Below are 19,416 nucleotides of genomic sequence, written 5' to 3'. Positions count from 1 at the left end.
TTATCTCGGGCAGCGCAACACGTGACGTTTTCCTAACGACTCGCCAGTGCCCTTGCAACTCACACGGGCTTCAGACATCCAGCAGATTATTTCTTCTTGTTTACGGAGCAGAGAAACTTGAAACGTTCAAAGCACTCCTTGGCTGTCTTGCTTTCCACCATCTTTGCAATTTTCTGGAACTTGTCCTTCTCCTTGTAGTCCTTCAAGTCACGCAGGCCCTGCTCCAACTGCTTCTGCTGCTTCAGAGACCAGTTCTCCACAGACGAGACAGCAGGGCTGGGGGCCGAGACATGCGAGGGTGAGGCGGCGGCGGCAGTGGGGTTGCCAGACCCTGCGTTGTGCAGTGCAGCGGTTAGCTCGCTCACTTTGGCCACGGCCTGCTCCTCCGTAAAGCGATGACGGAGAACGTTGCAGACCTTGATCCAGCGGTCGACGGTGCCAGGTGGGTACTTGGCCGTCGCCTTCTGCAGCCGACTCAGATCCTCCTCCGTCCACTCTGGTCCCGCATCGACAGGTGCCTTTGCTGCCACCGCTGCGGCCTCTTTTTTCTTCGCTGCCGCCGTGGTCGCGTCGCCGTCCTGCACCTTCTTCACAGCCTCGCCGTAGCGGTTCACACCGCAGTGCTGCTCCATCTTTTGAATGAGCGCGTTGAACCGTAAGACGGCCTCCACCTCCTCGTCCCCTTCCATATCCTTGGTCTGCGAGTTGCTCGTGCGCGGTCGGCGCTCTGCCGGGCAGGCCAGTAGGACATCGCGCAGTTTCTGCGCTTCGGTCGCGTTGGCGACCTTGGAAAAGAGCCACTGTACATTCGGGCGGCGCACACAGTCTGCGAGGAGCTTGTTTGTCGGGGTCTCGTCCAGGAGCCCGTGCTGTCCAAAAAAGTCCAACACCGCCGTCTGTGCCTCACGCATCGCCTGCTTCTCCTCCTGCTGTGCATTCATCTTTGCTTCTTCCCTCTCCTTCCGCTTTCGGACCTCTTCAGCGCGGCGGCGCTCCTCCTCGGCCGCGAGCTGCAGCCGGAACGCCTCTCGCTCTCTCAACTCCTTGAGGCGTTTCTCTTCCTCCTCCTCTCGGCGACGGCGCAGGCGTGGGTCGTTCTTACGAGCCCGGTCAACCAAAAGTCGAATGCGCTTCTGCTCCTCCTTGTGGAAGTGGCTCAGATGGCGCGCGTTCTCGCGCTGGTAGTAGCGCTTCTCCTCGCGGGGCATGGTGTCGTCAATCTCCACCAGGTCCGCCAGGTGTGAGAAGTCGCGCCAGCTCTGAAAACCTGTCCAGCGGTCGTAGAAGCGGAGCACCTCGGCGTACGACGTCTTGTCTGTGCCGAGGGAGGGCATGGCGGGGACGCTGCTCCACTTCTTGTTGCGTTCAAAGACCGGGCCGAAGGTGCTGAAGAAGGCGTCCACCTCCACCTGCTCTCCAGGGATGGCGTCGTCGAACGGCCGCGAGGAGTCGTAGGTCTGGCGCGTGTCTGGATCGCCAAGGATGTCGAAGGCGCGTTGCACCTGCTTGAAGAGCTCATCAGAGTGGTTCTGCTGCTTGTCGGGGTGCGTCTCCAGGCAGCGGCGGCGGTAGGCTGCCTTGATTTGGTCGTCAGTCGCTCCGTCCTGCTGCTCTAGTTTTAGTACCTCGTACCAGTCAATCAGCATGTCGTCGTCAGTCAGCTTCACGAACTTTTTCTTGCGGGAAGAGAACTGGTAACGGGCACTGTCTCCGGCGCCATCATCGTCATCTGCATTGTTTGCACCATTGCTGCCTGCGCCAGCGGCAATGCCATCGGCCTCTTCCGCGGCCCACTGCTGCGCCACATCAGGGTCAGCCTGTGCTTTCTGCATGCGCGCATCCTCGTGCCGCAGCTGTGTCGTGAGGGCGACAGTGTGACAGAACGCTTCTCCTTGCGGAATGACGCGGTACGCCTCGATCCAGCGACTCAGCTGCGGCGGCGTATCGGCCGCGACGGCATCGGTGCCGGTGCTTGGCTGCGTCTGAGGCCACTCGAGCGCCTTCTCACCCGACTTCAAGACGGGCAATTCAATCGATAAGACCTGCATTGCGGGCAGTTGCCGCTGCTGTAGTGACGGTGGTGAAGTGTAGGGGGAAAGAGATGCCCTCGAGTATGTCCGTGAATGGCGCTTTTAACGCAGACCCACAGGCACAGACGTCCTCAGAGCTTCTTTCGTAGGTGTGTGTGTGTGTATGTCTGTGTGTGTGCGCCCTAAAGGGGCAAATATACAGGGGAAAGAGAGCTGGGGAATCAGCTGCATCTCAACAGTAGTGACGCCATGGAGGTCTTCGGCGTCGTAGCCGCATTATGTAGTTTGTGTGAATGCCTGCACCTCACAAGCGCATGAGGGAGGGCTGCGGTGATAGACAGCACACAATCGGATTTCGGCCAGAGAGTAAAAAATACCTCAGCTGAAGCCGACTAGGATATCGGAGGAGGTCGGGCAGATACGTGAGGAGCCGGCAGCTCGTCTACCTCATTCGCGTAGGGCGACATCTTGTCCAGCGAATGTGTGGCCCGTTGTTCGCCACGGCATGAACGCGCCGGCCCATACCAATAAAGCGCTAGCACTGTTCGTACTGCTGTAGGCGCATCTACGGAAGCGTCCCACGCTCGGCCCCCCTTTTCTTTTTAGTCCTTCTTGTTTTGCTAAACAAGCAAAGTGACATGGGCTCTCGTTCTTGGCAGTGAGACGAACAACAATCAAAACACAACAGAGGCGAAGGCACACATGAGAAGGAAGAGGAAAGGAGACGCAGACCAACGGATTAGCAACATCTGCCGAGATGCGAAGGGGCACAGAAGCGACACCATAGAGGAGGAGAAAGGGAAAAGGTAAAATAACAACAAGGACTGAGGGGCCACAGACAACGCGCCTACACGTCCATGCACACCAGAAGAGACCAAAGGAGGACAGTGACGAAGTGGAAGAAGGTGGAGACAGATAGAGAGAAAGGGGAAGTCACGGCAACAGGACAGGAAAAAGAAAACCCAACAACAGCAGCGATAGAGAAAAGAAAAGTGGCTATGAAAGGGTCCGTGGAGGGAGAGGGGAGAAAAAGGGGAGTGCACGAGAAGAAAACGAGACGTACCAAGCACATCCACGCGGGTCAATGGACAGAAAAGAGGGAGTTGAACTTCCTTCGATTTCTTGAGTGTAGATGTGTAAGACGAGGGGGAGCGGGATGGAGGACGCAGACAGAGGGAGAGACAGACGCACATACACACATTCGCTTGCGTGCATGAATGCGAACCGTGCAAAAGAAAGAAAAAAGGCGAGGGTGTGAGTGAGGGGGAGAGGGAAAGGAACGAGTTGGCTTCCATAGTGTGCTCCCTACGCCTTGATGTATGTGTATACAAACATGCGTGTGGGTATGGAGTGGCTCACTTACATCTTTCTCTCAGCGCGTGCGCCCATGCCTCCCTCCTCTCTCCCGCTTTCTTCCCCTCCTCCCCCTTCCATCTGTCGATCTTGGCTTCTCCGTGCGTGTGTGTATGTATGTTTACGGTTTAGCTTGATTGCGGGATGGACAAGGAAACGAGGAAAAGAAAGGCAGAGAGACATGCAGAAAGGAGGAGCAGGAGGGAGAGAAGAACAAGTCGACAAGGGGGAAGTCATGCATGCCTCGTTAGTGCTTCAAAATATACCTCCCTTTTTGTCTGTTTTGTCGGTTTCTTTTCTCGCCTCTTCTTATTTTGTTGTTGTTGTTTGGGTGGTGATGAGATGGCGGTGGCAGTGGTTGCTGCTGCTGCTGCTAGTGGCCATGATGGTGGGGTAGAGAGGGGCTTTATTTTCCTCAGCTATCCAGAGGCAAACACGCACAGAGGGAGAGAGGGAGCAAGAGATGCCCAAGAAGGAAAGAGCGTTATTATCTGGAGACGAGAGGTGATGGTGGGAGGGGGAGGGTAAGGGGGTCGTGGCGGCGGAAGCAGAAGAGAAGAAAGAGAAAGATACCCCCCTCCCCCCACACATACCTACAGTCGTGCACAGGGATAGACATATGGGAAGAGACACTTCCACGGACATAAGATGCATTCATGGGATCAAACGACAGCGAGCCACAGGAGTGAACACAAGCATGAAGAAAAGAGCACAAGATGGATTGTAGCTTACCACAACAGACGCATAAAAATGCACACAAACTCTCAAAGGTGGCGGGGGAGGGTCAGACGAATGAAAAATCAGAGAAGCAAAGAGGCATGTCAGGGTCACGTAGGTGGAGTACATCCCCGACAAAACAAGAAGAGAGAGAGAGAGTGAAGAGTATGTGAGTGATGGGGGCAAGGTTGAATCAGCATTAGCGAGGTTAGGCACACACACACACAGGTGGGTGGCCGAAGAGCTGATCAACCACCACCCCAATCCGAGAAAGCAAAAGCAGTACCCACGACATCAGCAAAAGCGACTGCACAAGAAGGCACGCCCGGGGCACTAAAAAACAGCAATCCGCAAAAGCTGTGGGTGCGCGTACGCGTGCGAGAGGAGTGGAGGTGCTTTTCAGTGCTTTTTTTTGGGCGCTACTACCACAGAGGGCCCCAGCCGAAGTACATCGTCGTGTAGTTGTCGACGCGCGTCGCCTCGTCAATCAAGAAGCTTACCTGCTCCTCCGGCGTCATCGCCAGCGACTGTGTCCGCACGGCAGTGTCGTCGAAGGCAGTTGACATGTACAGGAGGTCTGGCCGGCGGCAGCTATCTTGCGTGGTGTTGAAGATATTCACCTTGCTGTGGTCAATCGCCATCTCCATCCCGCGCAGCTTGTTACGAATACGCTCTGCAATGTCTTGCGGCGACCGGCTCTTCTCCATGATGTTCTTCATCTTGCCCTTGTACTGCACGATCGGGTCGTGGACAAAGGCGGAGAGCAACGCCATGATGCTATCACGGTTCTTGTGCAGTGTTGTCTGCGTGCGCGTCGCGGAGGCGCGGAAGACGCCATCCACACCGAAGACCTCCATCCCATTCGTCAGCATGCGCGTGAGACGGAACGGGATCGTCTCGGGCAGAACATGGCGCAGTCGACCGACATCGAAGCTATCGCCAAAGTCAATGTGCACAATCTTGCCAGAGGACATGGAGATGAGGATGTTGCCGAGATGCCGGTCACCAAGGCCGAGTACGTAGCCTACCATGGACATGGTCGCCAAGGACACCGTGAAGGCAGTTCGGCGGTCAAGCCACTGCTCCGCCGTGTTGGCGCGGTGCCACATTACTCGAGAAACGTCAACAGCTTCGCAGTGCTCACTCTGCATCACAAAGTCCAGTATCTCTGTGCGCTGAATGAGGCTGAGCTTGTCCCAGTTGCCGAACGACCCAACGTACGCGCGCAGCACGCTCGACTCCTGATGCGTGCGCACGTTCGAGATGTTGGTGCGATAGTTGCAGATGGTGTTATTGATCGTGTTTGCGTTCTCAACCCAGCCCAGCAGCCCCACGTTGGAGCTGATTGGGATGACAGGGAAGCGGTGGATGTACGCGCTGCTCGGGATGCGGGTGTGGCTCAGCAGCACGTTCACCATGCCAAGCAGCTGCATGACACGTTCGTCCATGCGGATGTCCTCGTTGCCCTTCAGGCAGTACGTGTAGAGACAGCCATCCGAGCCGTTGAGCTGGATGCGGCGCGGTCGCTTCTTCGACGGGATGACGTCCAGCTTGGAGCTAAAGGACGCGATAGTTGGATAATGATCGCAGCAGTGACCGTCGTACTCGCCGAATACAGCCACGGAGAGGTTGCGCAGGTGCAGCAGCGGCTCCATTGCCTTCTGCGGCTCGCGCCCCAGCTTCTCAGCCACGTGCTTCGAGATCTCCTCGATGAGTTGGCTGACAACGCCCGCCGCTTTTTCTCGCTGCCCGTTTCGGTCGTCCTCCATGACCATCTGCACAAACTGGCCGATGTCGCCGACGGTGAAGAGAAGGTGACGCCGATTGGCGTGGAAGATGTCGAGCGTGTTCTGCAGACGGCGGTACACCTCTTCAGGGTCCTCCTCGTACTCGGCGTTCGGGTTCCACGCAGCGGCGACCTGGCTCAGGTTCTCACGAATCTTCTCGATAGGAATGGCGGACACGTCCACAAGGAGCTTCGCCACCGCCTCGGCCTCGTGGAAGATGCGCTTTGGGCAGTGCTGGATGATGCCATGCACAATCTCCTGCTTCCGCGCCATCGGATTCGAGCTGTCGGACATGAAGGGTGTACCCGGCACTATAATAGTCTCGTCTCCGTTGTTGTTGACGGCGCTGTTATTGCTGCTGCTACTGGAGTCCGACATCATCACCACGAGGAGCGGAAAGACAGTCGCCTGTGGATGCACCTCGCAGAGGGAGCGCAGGATCATGCCAATCACTTCGCGGATGTCGTGACTGTCGCTGCTAAGGTGGCCGATAAGCTGCGGAATGGTCTGCACCCAGTGATCAATGGGGATGCGTGATATACTGTCAGCCACCGTCTCCTTCAGAAGCGCCACTCCGTTGTGGATCACCCACAGTTGCAGCAGACGCATGACGGCCGGTAGCGCCTCGGAGGAGTCTATACAACGGCAGATAGCGCTAACAAAGCCCTGGTGCGCCGCCTCCACGAAGGTGCGCTGGTCCTCTGGCGAAAGATTGTGGTCGCGCTGCTGGATGCGATAGTTCATCAGGCCCCAGCTGTGCCACGCCTCGTAGCTCGACGGGACTGCGCGGATGGCCTTGTGGAAATGGCCCAGTTCCTCCTCGCGGAAGCCACGCTGCCAGAAGGAGTCGGCGTGCAACTCCTGCTTCCACGTGCCGAGCCGCAACTGCGCGTCCCCGTAGCATGCGGGGTTGTTCTCCACCAGGTCCTTGCCGCAGTCGCGCAGAAACACTTCCATGGACTCAACAGCGGCCTGCCGCTTTCCTTGGCTCCACAGATGCGTGATGAAGCCGACGGCCACCTTCGGATTCTTGTCCACCGACGACAGCGTCGCCGCCGTGATGCCTTCCACTGACCCAGGTGATGCTGCACTCGTGCTAACAACGTTGCTGCTGCTTCCGCTGAAGGAGCCGTGCCGAAGCCAGCTCATGGCCCACTCCGTCAGCTGTGGGTGACTCGCCTGCCGGGTCTCACAGAAATGCAGAATCATGTCTGCCATCTCGTCCGTGCTGAGCACGAGCGAGTGCAGCATCAGCGAGCGCAGGCTCGGCTGCAGGGAGTCCGGCTTCAGTGAGTGGAACCGGTTGTTCCACCGCTCGTAGATCTGCTGCCGGCCCTTGGCGGAGCGGCAGTGGCAGTAGTCAATGATCTCCTCCATCTCCGTGAAGTGCTGTAGCATGGTCAAGCTCTCGTAGGCGTGCATGTAGCTGAGCGGAAGAAGAGTGCGCAGGCTCTCATCAATCACGAGTTTTGACTCTGTGATCATGTGGCGCAGGCTATCGTAGGCGGCGCTGCTGTGCTCCGTAATGGCGTTCTTCAGCGCCACACCGTTGAGAAAGAAGAGGCGAAGCGCTGTGGTGTGTCGCTCTGACATGGAGAGCCGCTCCGCGAGGTGTTGGACGTCGTCCCATTGTCCGAGTAGCCACGCCGCCGTTGCACCGCAGCGTGCGACCGTCGAGGACACGTACGCCTCCGGCCGTGCGCTGACCTGCATGGCTACGTCATAGGCCCGGTTCCACTCACCGCACAGGGTGAGGGTGCGCACGTAGCCTTCTAGAATGTGTGGCGGTACTGTCATATCGCGCATCGCCTGCTGTGTGATGGACTTCGCGTATGTGTGCTGCGCCTTGCTCCACCAGCACAGTAGCTCGTAGCCGAAGCCTGCTTGGTCCTCACCGCCTTCGTAGCGAATAGCGCGGAAGAGTCCGACGACGGAGTCCTGCATTTCACGCTGGCTGTAGAGCCACGCTAGCGGCCAGACCGTCTTGTGAATAACCTCCCGTGGCATCTTCGTGCTCCGGTAGAGGTTGAGCATGGCCAGAAGACGATTCTCCAGGTAGCTGAGCGCCTTGTCATACATACGGGTTCGCTCTGCAGCGCGCACAATGTCTTCTGTCGAGAAGAGCATGTTCGGCTGCGCTGGGATGTGCGCCCCGACAAGGTGCACATTAGTGTTGCAGCTGTCAGTGCTGGGATCGTTGCTGTGAGTGGTAGCGGTGCTGATGACGTGAAACTGAGTGGCCGTCCCCGGGTGTTGCGGCGCGTGAGAGTCGTAGCGACACACGATGGAGTTCACAAGGGGCCTATAGCTTCCCATGACATGCACACCCGCCCCGCCCAGCACACTAGCCGACGGATGGACGACGTTGGTGGCGGCCATCGAGCCCTCCGGCTTGCTCTCGCTGTCGTTCCCGTTGAGCGTTTCCACAGGCGAGCAGCTGCGCTGCTCCGCCGCTGCCTTCTGGGCCGATCCCTGTAACATCGGCGAGTCTATGTGCTGCGGCTTCTGCCGTTCAGTCCTGGTCTCCGCATTCTCGTTGTCATCAAGAGAGGTGAGCTCGTACATGCCCGCGTCACGGCCAGAGGCGTTGCGGTGGCCGTTTGCGCTATTGGAGGGAGTGGTAAGTGGTGTTGAGCCGCCACTGCCGGCCTCATCGCCTGCTACCTCGGTACCGCCGTTTGAGCTGCGCTGGAGAGTCCCCCCTTGCCGTCCGCGCACCTTCGCCATGTGTAGCTGATCGATGGGTGCATCGCTGGAAGTGGAGAGCTCCACCTTGGGCAGCCCTGTTGACGCGGAGCTGCGGGTGCGCAGAGAGACAACGTTGTTCGTGCTACTCGTCGTGCTGCGCAGCAGAAGCGACCCGCTCTCGGAGGGATGACTGAAGCGATGATAATCGACTCGCCGCATCGACCGCACCACCTCGAGCACATCCGGCTTTACGTTCGGCTCGTTATGGTCGAGGTAGTCAGCGAGGCCAAGACATTTGCTCGACAACTCATGATCAGAGCAATTCAGCACGAGGGTCAGCATCTCGTTCAGCTTTCTGATTTGGTCAGCTGACAGGGACTCGTAAAGGCACTTGAACGAAGGCAAGAATAGTCCCCGACGCAGGGGTTCATGCTTGTCGAGGAGGTCCACCATCATGCGGAACGCCGGGTGCGGGGAGACGAGAATGATGTACTTCTGGAACTCGGCGAACCACTCGCGCAGCTTGCTCTCCTTGAGGCGGAAGCCCAGTTCCACATGCTTCATGAAGAGGTCGATTTCTTGACCCGCTGTGTCGGTTCTGAACTTCGGCGCCATGTCCTCCTCCCCCGTTCCCCCAAAGGTCTCCGGCACGTTTGTGCGACGCAGATATGACCCGCCGCCAGCCGCCCCGCTCGCTGCTGCTGCTGCTGCGCCACCACCGGTGGTAGGGGCGCCGAAGCCGCTGATATTGACTAGCGGACCAATCCCTGAGCTCCCTGGATTCGCCACTCCCAGTCCGCCACTGGCACTGCCTGCCACTGGCCCCCCGGGGGGTATCGAGGAGTTAGCGCCGCTGCCGGCGAGGTCCGTTACGCTAGCCGCCGGCATGTTCATGGCGTTGAATATGGAGGACCTGGTCGGGTTCGTCATGTGTTCCTCCCCTTCACCGATGCGGTCGCGCAGCATTTTGATCGTGCCGCGGCCGCTGGGATGCAGCGCTGCCAATACCTTGAGCGACTCCCGCACCCCTGGGGTGGAGAGGCGCGGGCCGAGATCTTCGTTCAGCTCGCAGTGCCGCGTTAGGATGCAGATGCCGTGTAGCAGCGACGAGAAGAACTGCACCGCCTTGAGCTCGCACACGATGTGCACGGCAGCGCAGAGGGACTGGCTGCGCACGTCTACCAGCTGATCGGACTGCTGCAGGAAGTGCAGTAGCATCGGAAACACGACAGGGATGCAGTGTGGCGGAATGTAGCTAGTATTCAGCACAATCTCCACGACACGGAGACAGAACTCGCGCGATTCAGTGCGGTCCTGCAGCGCCACGTCCACCAGCCTCGGATACAGCCACGCCCACGACTCCGACTGATCCTTGCCGGACAGCTTGCCTGGCTTGAGCGCGCCCACCACCTCCAGAACAGCGCGGAAGAGCGGGCGGTCTTTTGGAGTCCATAGCTGCTCCAGCAGGACCACAATTTCAGGCAACATTAACCGCACGATACGCTCGTGCCGCATGGCGGTAACGGCTGCCAAGACGTGCAGCGCTTCTACCCGCAGAGCCGGGCTATCCGTGGCGCGCTTTGCGATCTGCAGCACCGCCCGCACGGCGTGGACGCCGCCGACAAGGTCCTTCTTATCTTGTGTGAAACGGATGAACTGGAGCAGGGTGCGCAGAGCCTGAGAGCAGACGGCGTCGGAAAGCGACGCGTCCAGCACGCGGCTCAGCGTGCGGTATACGATCACTGTGTAGTCGTAGGTGAGCTCCAGGTCAGCCTCATTCTGGATGACAGCCTCTTCCTTCTTCTTTGCGGTTGTCGCGACGGGCTGCGCGGAGGGATCGATGGCACCGAGCTGTCCGAATAGCGTGAGCATACTCAGCGATTCGTTGACAGTGCAGGAGCTGCCGGTGTAGACGTGTGTCAGCGCGGTGATGAGCTCCTGCTGCTTACGTAGATCTGTCGAGGAACTCGGGATGCACATTTCGTGCATGTGCACGAGAACGTTGATGGCAGCATGGCTCAGTGTCGGGGACGGTGACTGCTTCAGTATCTCCACAACTGGGTTGTAGAGCTCCAGAACGTCGTCCTGGTACTGCAAGATAGCCTTCTCATCTTTCGTCAGCGCCTGCAGGATGGCTTCGAGCGTCTTGAGAATGGAAAGCAGCACTACGTCTGGAACGCTGACCTCTAAGAGACGCTTGCGAAAGGCATAGAAGACGCGGCTAAGGTGGTTGTTAAGTTGACGAATGCACAGTCGAGTAAAGGTTTGCAGGTCAGCCATACTGCGCAGAAGTATGCCCACGTCGTTCGTGTACTCAAGCACCACAACACACGACTCCACGGTGACGTACAGGCTCTGCTGCACCGCCACGACAGAGGGGGAAGGCTTGGAGTCCTGCGTGATGGCGACGAGCAGCTCCACCGTTTTCTCGCGCACCAGTGGTGTGCTGTTCAAGAAACTCAGCAGTGAGGATAGGATGCGCTGCTCCGATAAGAAAGGGCGCAGGTTCGAGGCGTTCGCCAGCAGCGTAATCTCGTACAACCCACACTGACGGTCGACCTCTATCAGGACATTCTTCATATACGTTTCCAATATCTCTGTCACACGAGTGGAGTAGGTGGAGGTCTTGTGCTCCTTCGCGTACGCTATCCACTGCCGCAGACTCGATATGATCGTCTCGCTGCTCTGCTGCCGTACGAGTGGATCCTCGTGACGCTGAAAGGCAATCACCAAGTTCTTAAGATCATGCAGATGTTGTACTGACGTTAGGGGCCGTTCTGTGAACACCTTTAGTGCCACAGTCAAGTCGTTCTTGATCGCTGGCGGCGATGCTGCTGCGGCGTTTCCTCCACCTGCGCCGCTGTCTCCTGGCACTGTGTGTGGTACGGAGCTGAAGGGCGGGCCGATCGACGCGGGGAGCGGGGTGCAGTGAAGTGGTCCGCCAGCACCGTACGGGGCGCCGCTGTTCGCGTCGCCGCTGCCGACGGTGTAGGCGGTGTCGGAACCCAGAAAGCTGCTGTTCCCCGAGAGAGGAGGACCAGCGGTGGAGCGCACTGCCCCCGATGAGCTCGGGGTCACGCCGCTCGTGCTGCCTTCATGTCGGTGCATTGCCGCGCTCTCGCCTGGCCGAAAGTACTGTGTGAGTCGCCCCACTGCTCCACCACCGATTGGTGCGTTGCATGTCCCTGGCCGAGAGACCGTCATCACCGGCTCCGAGCCACTACCGGAGCTGAGCGGGTGAGACCGGACAGCGCGAGAGGCATTGTTGCTTGCCGCGCTCGAAAAGACACCGGTGTTACCATCGCCGCCATCGCGGCTGTGAAAGCAGTGGTTTTGCCGCTGCGGCTGTTGCGAAGTGGAGCTCGACAGCTGAGCTGTAGGCTGGGGCAATGTGGCCACCGCCGCCAATGGTGCGAAAGGCTCCTTCAGCACGCTATCCACCAGCTTGTCCAGGGCTGTCTGCACATCGGCGCACAACTGAGGACACGAGTTTTGTATTGCACGGAGAGAGTCTACTAGGGACTGGGTCAAGGTGGCGTGGGCAAGGTACGGTAGGCAGCGCTGTACAACGTCGTCAATGGTCACGGTGTGGTGTCCGCTGAAGCTGGAGGCGTTGAAAACCGGTGCGTTGGTCGAGGTAGGGGAGGGACTGAGGGAGCACGTGACTGCCGACCGCTGTGAGGCTGTCGCAACGGAGATAAATGGGGCGCTGGCCTGATCGTCGTTGTCGTCACCGTTGTGGCACAAGAGGTGCCGCTGAAGCGCCGAGGGCGAGGACGTGCTCGTTTCGCTACCGGAGCGCAGCTGCGGCTGGAGGTGCGCCGAGGTTGTTAAGTTGTCGCGGCTGGAGTACCACGAGGTGTTGTGTGCCTCAGCCATGGAGGGTGATAAGGAGAGGTTTTGATTGGCGTACTGCACTGTGGGGCTCGGTAGTGTGGTAGATGTGCTGACGTGGTCTCCGTGGTGTCCACCCATGGGCGCCACCGATGTCGCGCCTCCGCTGGCCAAGGTCGAGGACGCGCAGATGGCTGCCATGATGGACCAGCACGCCTCCTGTGTCTCCGGGCGGGATATGTAGCGATGCAAGATCGACTCCAAGTTTGTACGATTTGTCGTGTCAAGCACGCGATACCCCACACTGCGGATAAAGGAGGCCACATTGTGTAACTCGTGTGCCTTGAAGCGTTCATCGCGAACGTTCTTTACGGGATCCATGATGATAGCGCAGTACGTGGTGCGGCGCGGTGTAGACGCAATGTCGACCGGTGCAATGGCTGGCACGAGATCGCACACTGCGCTGCGCACCTGCAGCGACTTGGACACCCGGTGCTGCTCCGTGACGAGCACGCACAGCTGCGGTATCACCTGCCTGTCGATTGCCGAGAGCCCGCGACTGCTGAGGAGGGCGTGCAGCGCCTTCAGGGCCGATACAATGTGACTCTCGTTGTGCTGACTCGCGTTCAGAGCCCGCATGCATTCATCACAGAGGCGCCGGCTCTCCAGCACCAGCTCGTTGGGTCGCATGCTGCTTGTGTTTCGGAAAATGGCGACGAGGCACTCGTAAGCGGCTTTGCGGAGCAGCGCGTCGGGGCTGCCTGTGAGCATCATGCCGAGTTGAATCGCCTGGGCGCGAGTTTTACCAGAGATGTAGCGCGGGTTCACCTCCGCAGTGGCGGCGCAGCCCAACATGACGGAGAAGAACTGCGCCGGAAAGGCTGCCTTCACCTGCTGCACACGGCCGTGTAGCTGCAAAAGCGCCTGCTCGCAGTTTTCGCGGAGCTCCTTCTGCACAAACGCCTTCAGCGGTGGCTCCGGCCCCGGGTAGCGAGCATCTGCCTCCAACAGGAGCTTGTACACCCGCTGCGCTTCTCTGGCAGTCTTCTCAACCCCGCTCTGCCGCAGTACCGATAGGCTGCGGCAAAGGCGAGTGTACTTGGAGTGAGGACTGGCGTAGGCGATTGGGATTAGCGCCTCTATGAGGCTCACCGCGAGCAGCAAGGAACGCTCGTTTGGCGTCCGCGACAGCTCCGCCAGGACATCGCGGATGCGCTGCTCCAGAAACGTGTCTCTCGACAGAGGGTCGAAGTTCGCCAGCGCGCGTGCTTCGATGGCGTCCACAGCGTCTCGCAGCACCGCCAACGCGTGCGGACTGTCCACAGAGCATTCCAGCTCCCGTAACAGCTGGTTCACCTCCTCGTCATTTGCATCTGCGAGGATCCTGCCGGCGTTGGGATTAGGTCCGTTCGGTGAGCCAACGTCGCCGTCACCGAGTCTGTACGCTGCTGCCGATCCGAAGTCCGTAAAATTTGTGCGTGTGCCACTGAAAAGCACACCGGCCACGGCAGAGCTCGTCTGTGCGGCGGCGGAGTTCGCACCCGCGATGGCCGGCGCCTCACGGCCGCGGAGCGCCACGCTCGGCTCCAGCCAACTTCTATTGCTACTCACGACACTGCTGGGGGTCGGGCCTGTCAGAGATCGAGGAGAGCGCTGCTGCTGCTGCTGCACGCCAGGAGGCTGTTGTGAAACCGAAAAGACTTGCTTCTGGCTCTGAACATGTGGTAGCGGACCAATTGGGTGTACAAATCGAGCGCTATAAAAGGCGTTACTTTTGACGTTTGCATGGGCAGCTAACGCGCCGCCAGCGGCACCTGAAGAAATGTTCATTCCTGCAGCGGGGCCACCCATGCCAGACGCGGTCAGTCCTGGAGGTCCATGCTGATGCAAGTGCTGCTGCTGCTGCTGCTTCTGGCTAGCGTGGGTGGGTGCTTGCGGTACGGGATGCTGCGAGTGTTGAGATCCAGACACCTGGCCACACGCCGTGGTCCAGTGCAGCTGCTGCATTCCCAAAGTTGAAGATTTTCAGAGAGAGAGAGAGAGGAGGAGGGGGGGTAGAGGTGGCGGAGGCAAAAGCAGAGAAGAGGAAAAAGAGAGGAGGCAAGCACACTCACAAGGGGGAGGGGCGAAAGTGGTGGAGGACGAGAAAGAGAGCGAGAGAGGCGCCAACCTTCTTCACATCAGTCACCTCACCAACCCACAGAAAGCTACGCAAGGATGAAAAGAAGACGAGAAGCTTACAGGTCTGCCCCAAGACAGTGAGCCAAAGACAAGCACCGCGACAAGAGAGAAGGAAAGAGAAAATGCCGATACCACGCAAGTGACACAGAGGGAAAAGAGGAGGAAAGAGCTTAGGAAAAACAATGACGTGATTAGACGGTGTTCAAAGATACAGACAGGCACAGGCGGAAAGACAGGCGCACCCCTGCCCTACAGGAACGTCAAGTGTTTCCCAAGCTTTCAAAGCTGTCGCGTGCGCACACACGGTTGCCGGAAAGACACTCACAGCTTCTGCAGACAAACAGGCGCAAACACTGCGGCACCACGAACGCACGGGAGAGAGAGAGCGCGAGGAGAAAGAGGAGAGAGAGAGCAGCACACCCCCCAAGGGGAAATATCGAGGGGCGTAAGCAAAAGATGCACTGGGGAGTCGTTTTCGAGAGTTACAGGAAAAAGAGAACAGCAAAAAGCTAAAACGTATGTGTGTATGAAAGGCGAAGACAGACACCGACACAGACAGAGAGAGAGACACACACACACAAGGGGGGGGGGGACCGAATGTGACCAGGAATAGCGATCGAGAGAGAAGCAGCGTGCAGGAGATGAGAGAAAAGGAGGGGAGTTGACGTGGGGAGATAGCGGAGGGAAGGATACGTAGTCAACCGCCAGCACCAACTACTTACGCCAAATCTTTCCCTCTGAAGTTGCGACGTCGCCTTGCTCGACTATTCTTCTCGTTCCCTGGCTGGCGCTTCTCGCGGAAACGCTTCTTTTTCCGTCTCACTTTTTCTTCACCTTTGATGACTCAGGAGCCGCTGGAGGTTTGTGTGCGAAGGATGCCTTTTTTCCCTCTCGAATTCTGCGTGTTGCATGCACGTCTGGTGTCCACCGTGCACACTGAAATGGGTTAATGCGTGTGTGCGTCACAAGAGATGGGCTGATAGAGTGAGGGAGAGAGGAGAGGCAGAGGTGAGGCAAAGAGGGTGAGAGAGAGAGAGAGGGACAAGAAGGAAAGGAAGGGAAAAAGAGAAAAGAAGGGGAAGAGGAAAGATGTGCTGCTGCTGAGTACGACGAAATAAAGGAAGAAGAAATGAAGAAACCACAGAAACAAACAAAAATGCTCCCACACTTACCTTTTTTATTCTCCTTTTCGGGAAAAAACTGACGTGTGTGTGTGTGTGTGTGTGCATGTGTGTGGCGCACGGAGAGAGAGGGAGAGAGACAAACAGGTGTGGTAGAGGGGGTCAGTAGACGGAAGGAGCAAGGGGGTGTGAGAAAAAGAGAGAGGAAGTGACGAGAACAGTAAGGAAGCAGTTGTTCATACAAGCACAAGATTCCTGCGAAAAGGCACGACAGTGCTTTTTCCTTACCCATTTCACATTCCATATCACCGATTGCCAAATAAGAGGGCGAGTTGCATAGGGCCGTGGGGAAAGGGGGAGGGGAATAGGGGAGGTAAGAGCCGCACTTCACCTGCTCTTTCCCTTCACCCCTCCTAGAAGCCTCACCTCCCAGCTGAATGCACAAGCCGAGAAATGGCGGAGCCGATGGCACATTGCTCACCTGCCGGTACAGGCACAGAAGGTACACAGAAAGAGCAGAGACGATTCCCTCACTTACATTCTTTTCTACTTCTAAGCTCTGCTCAGTTTGTTAGGAATTTCTAAGTGATGGGAAGAGAGAGAGAGCCAACAAGAGAACGGAGAGAGGCAACGCAGCTCTCAAACAAATCACACACACACACACACACACACATGCACATGAGTGCGGAGTGCAATGCCCACTAACGTGCACGATCACGCAGTCGTGCGCAACTGAAGCCACCGAGGCCGACAGCAGGCGCTTTCGCTGGTGTCGCCTTGCTTGTATACGTATGTGTGTGTGTGTGTGTTGAATTTGATGGACTATTGATGTCTTGGAGAAATGTAAGAAACAAAGAGAGGCAGACAATGGTATTTTGGGCAATAGTGATGGTGGCGGTAGGGCGCCATTAATGGACTGGCACCGACCGCGGGCCGAGGTACCTCTATAAAAACCTACGAAGAATACACCGAACAAATCAAGGAACAAGGGGAGCTAAAGCCACATAGAAAGCCCAAGTCGAGTAGAAGAGCGAAGAAAAAGGAGTAGGAGAGAACAGCACCCCCCCATCACACCCACGAATGCATACAGGCGCATACTTGCTTCCCCTTTCCAAAGCCTGTCGCTGATGACGGCGGGGCTGGGACACCCCTCAGTGCCCAGTGCCCCCACTCTCTGTGTGGCGAAGTCAGGCAGCCCCCCTACCCCTGCCAATGCCGAGCCACGCCTGGCGGTGGCGACCAGCAGAATGAGAGCGGCTGTGAGGCGGCCTGCGGAACGGGTGGCTGGATGGGCGGAGCTCGGGACAAGAGGCCGTGCACCGATGACCGAGCTGGCGCGTTGCTGCAACGTGCGTGTCCAGCGCTGCTTCGCACGCCGCGATGGGGTCTGTGGCAGGGTCGGGTGGGGTCGAGTGAAGTTTGACGCCTGCTTGTATGACAAGTGAATGGAGGCGCTGAAGAAAAAAAGAAAATCCCTAACACCAGAAGGGAAGGAGAGCCAAGGTGAATCTAAGAGGAAAGGCTTTGACACGTACAGTGGCCTACCCGTGTGGTCCATGTGCGCACGAAGTTTCGGGAAAGAGAGAGAGACACACACACACACGCAGGAAGAGGAAAAAAACAACTTATATCAACAGACAGCGCTGTGTCTCTGTATTCCTGTAGGGGGATTTGATGAGGGATACAGATAAGCAGCGACATCACGTGCGACGCCACCTACGCAAATGAGCCATGACGCGGTCAAGGAGAGCGAAAAGGAAAAAAAGAGAAGACGGCGCCCAGCAACTGGCCTCCCTTCCTCACTGTGGGGTATACCGTAAGAGAGCGAAAACAGACAAATAACTGCGACCAGGGTGTCACTGGCTGTGGAGGAGGAGAGAGAGAGAGAATGTGTGTGTGTGTGTATGAGTGTGGCACATCAAAGGAGACATACGCAGACAAGAAGGAAGCGAACCAACACACCAAACCCTCCAATAGGGGAACACACAAAGAGGAGGTCTTGCCCGATGATGAATGAGCCCACGCACGCGTACTGACAGACAGACGTACACCCACGGAAAAGTAGGCCAGTAAAGAGTGAAAAGCAAAGACGACGAAAACAAGAGAGAATTGTGCGAAAACGCAACGGGTACAGGAGGGAGAGAAACAAACAAACCGCCATATATGTGTTCACTCTGGACACGCTTTCTAAGGTACACTCGATAAGTTAAGGTTGACGTGGCCGCCAACACGAAAGTTGACGTTCCATAACGACGTACAAGAGCATCACCCATCACACACGAAACAGAAAAAAAAGCATCAAAGGATCAAAAAAGGCGAACACGGGAGTGGGGCTGATGGAAGAGAGCGAGCGATCCAGTGAGAACGAACAAAGCGCACCACCAACTAAACATCAACCCTGTGCGTGTAGTGGCGCTCAACAGAAAAAAAAAAACGGCGATGCTGAGAGGTGGGAGGGAGACAGGAGAGAGAGAGAGACAAAGAAAAGATGACAGCCATAAGAACGGCGATCGAGTGAGAATGAATACGCCAGCTGTACATCTGAGACGGGACTGGAGGTGGTCGATGACATGCCTTCCTCTTCTGTGTGCCCCATTTCTTCCTCTTGTCCTTCTTACAGTGGTTTCTTGGGAGCAGAAGGAAAGGAGGCGAAATACAATGAGGGTGCGGCGGTGATGGAGACTGCTTGAGGGGACACTCACGGCGTGGAAGAGGTGCCGAAAAAAGAGAACCGCGGCAGCATGCGAGGCAACCCAGTTCCAATCATTATTCCCTTACCAACCACTCCCCTTCCCAACGTACATACATTTTCCTCAACTACAACTGCTCTCTCCCCTTCCCCCCTCCACACTCAGGCGACATGGTCAAGGCAGAGTAGAGAAAGAACGAGAGGAGACAGGAGAAGCAAAGGGGCAAGAGAGAAAAAGTACTCGGAATTATGCGTATGGGAGGGAGAGAACAGAATAGAGCAGAGCAGCAGCAGCAACACACACACACACATACACCTGGAGGAGTCCTATTCCCACCATTGCCGCTTTAGTGCTTCATTATCCTCATGTCTGTTTCTCGGGTGGTGATGGAAACAGCCAAGGACTGCGTGTAGGTGTGAGTGCATGCGACGCGCTCGCGTGTGCGGCACAGAAGGCGAGTTCAACACGGTACACACATCCACGCACACCTACACGCTCAGGCCGACCGGAGAAAGACAAGACGTAAGAGGCAAAGAAGACACGTGCATAACAGTACGGCTCCCAAGTGCCAAGCATGAGCAAGCATAAACCTATCAAAACAACTCCGAGATAGAAAAGAGCAAAAAAAAAGAAAAGAGAAGCAACGCACACCCGCACAAGAGAATGGAAGTAGAAGGGAGGAACAGGCCAATACAGCGCACATACAGAGAGAGTGTGTGAGTGTGTGTGTGTGTGTATGTGAGCAACACCGTCAATGACAGCCAAACAAAAAAAGAGCTACAGAGGTGAAGAACGATGATAGCGCTGCCCACACCCGTCCACTTCGCTTGATTCCCCTTTCCCCTGGAAAAAAAAGAGGAAGAAAAGGATAGCGTGAAAAGTCGGTTGCAGGTCGATCTTCCATGATTCATCAACATCATCCCCACATGCCACGTGCGGCCTTGCGATTTAACGCTGGCGATACCTGCCTCCCACCCGCATTGGGTGGAGCTCGATTCATCAGTTTCTCATCGAG

At 57.2% G+C, this 19,416-nt stretch overlaps 2 protein-coding genes across 2 annotated transcripts, besides 1 other annotated feature; both read right to left on the bottom strand.

Annotated features, from left to right (window-relative positions):
- Window positions 1-86: 86 nt before the first annotated feature.
- Window positions 87-2,048, bottom strand: LPMP_205300 (DNAj-like protein; the record flags this gene model as incomplete). The annotated part of the gene is made up of 1 exon (XM_010700427.1): window positions 87-2,048. One exon carries the CDS (start codon window positions 2,046-2,048, stop codon window positions 87-89), a length of 1,962 nt encoding a protein of 653 aa, XP_010698729.1.
- A 2,474-nt stretch (window positions 2,049-4,522) lies between these two features.
- On the bottom strand, window positions 4,523-14,416 carry LPMP_205290 (phosphatidylinositol 3-kinase, putative; the record flags this gene model as incomplete). The annotated part of the gene is made up of 1 exon (XM_010700426.1): window positions 4,523-14,416. One exon carries the CDS (start codon window positions 14,414-14,416, stop codon window positions 4,523-4,525), a length of 9,894 nt encoding a protein of 3,297 aa, XP_010698728.1.
- Window positions 14,417-16,839: 2,423 nt separating this feature from the next.
- Window positions 16,840-17,178: a repeat region.
- Window positions 17,179-19,416: the final 2,238 nt, after the last annotated feature.

The sequence above is a fragment of the Leishmania panamensis genome, assembly GCF_000755165.1.
Source record: "Leishmania panamensis strain MHOM/PA/94/PSC-1 chromosome 20 sequence".
In the NCBI taxonomy this organism is placed as follows: domain Eukaryota; phylum Euglenozoa; class Kinetoplastea; order Trypanosomatida; family Trypanosomatidae; genus Leishmania; species Leishmania panamensis.
Note: the sequence above shows the minus strand (reverse complement) of the source record. Positions and strands in the feature narration are given on the sequence as shown.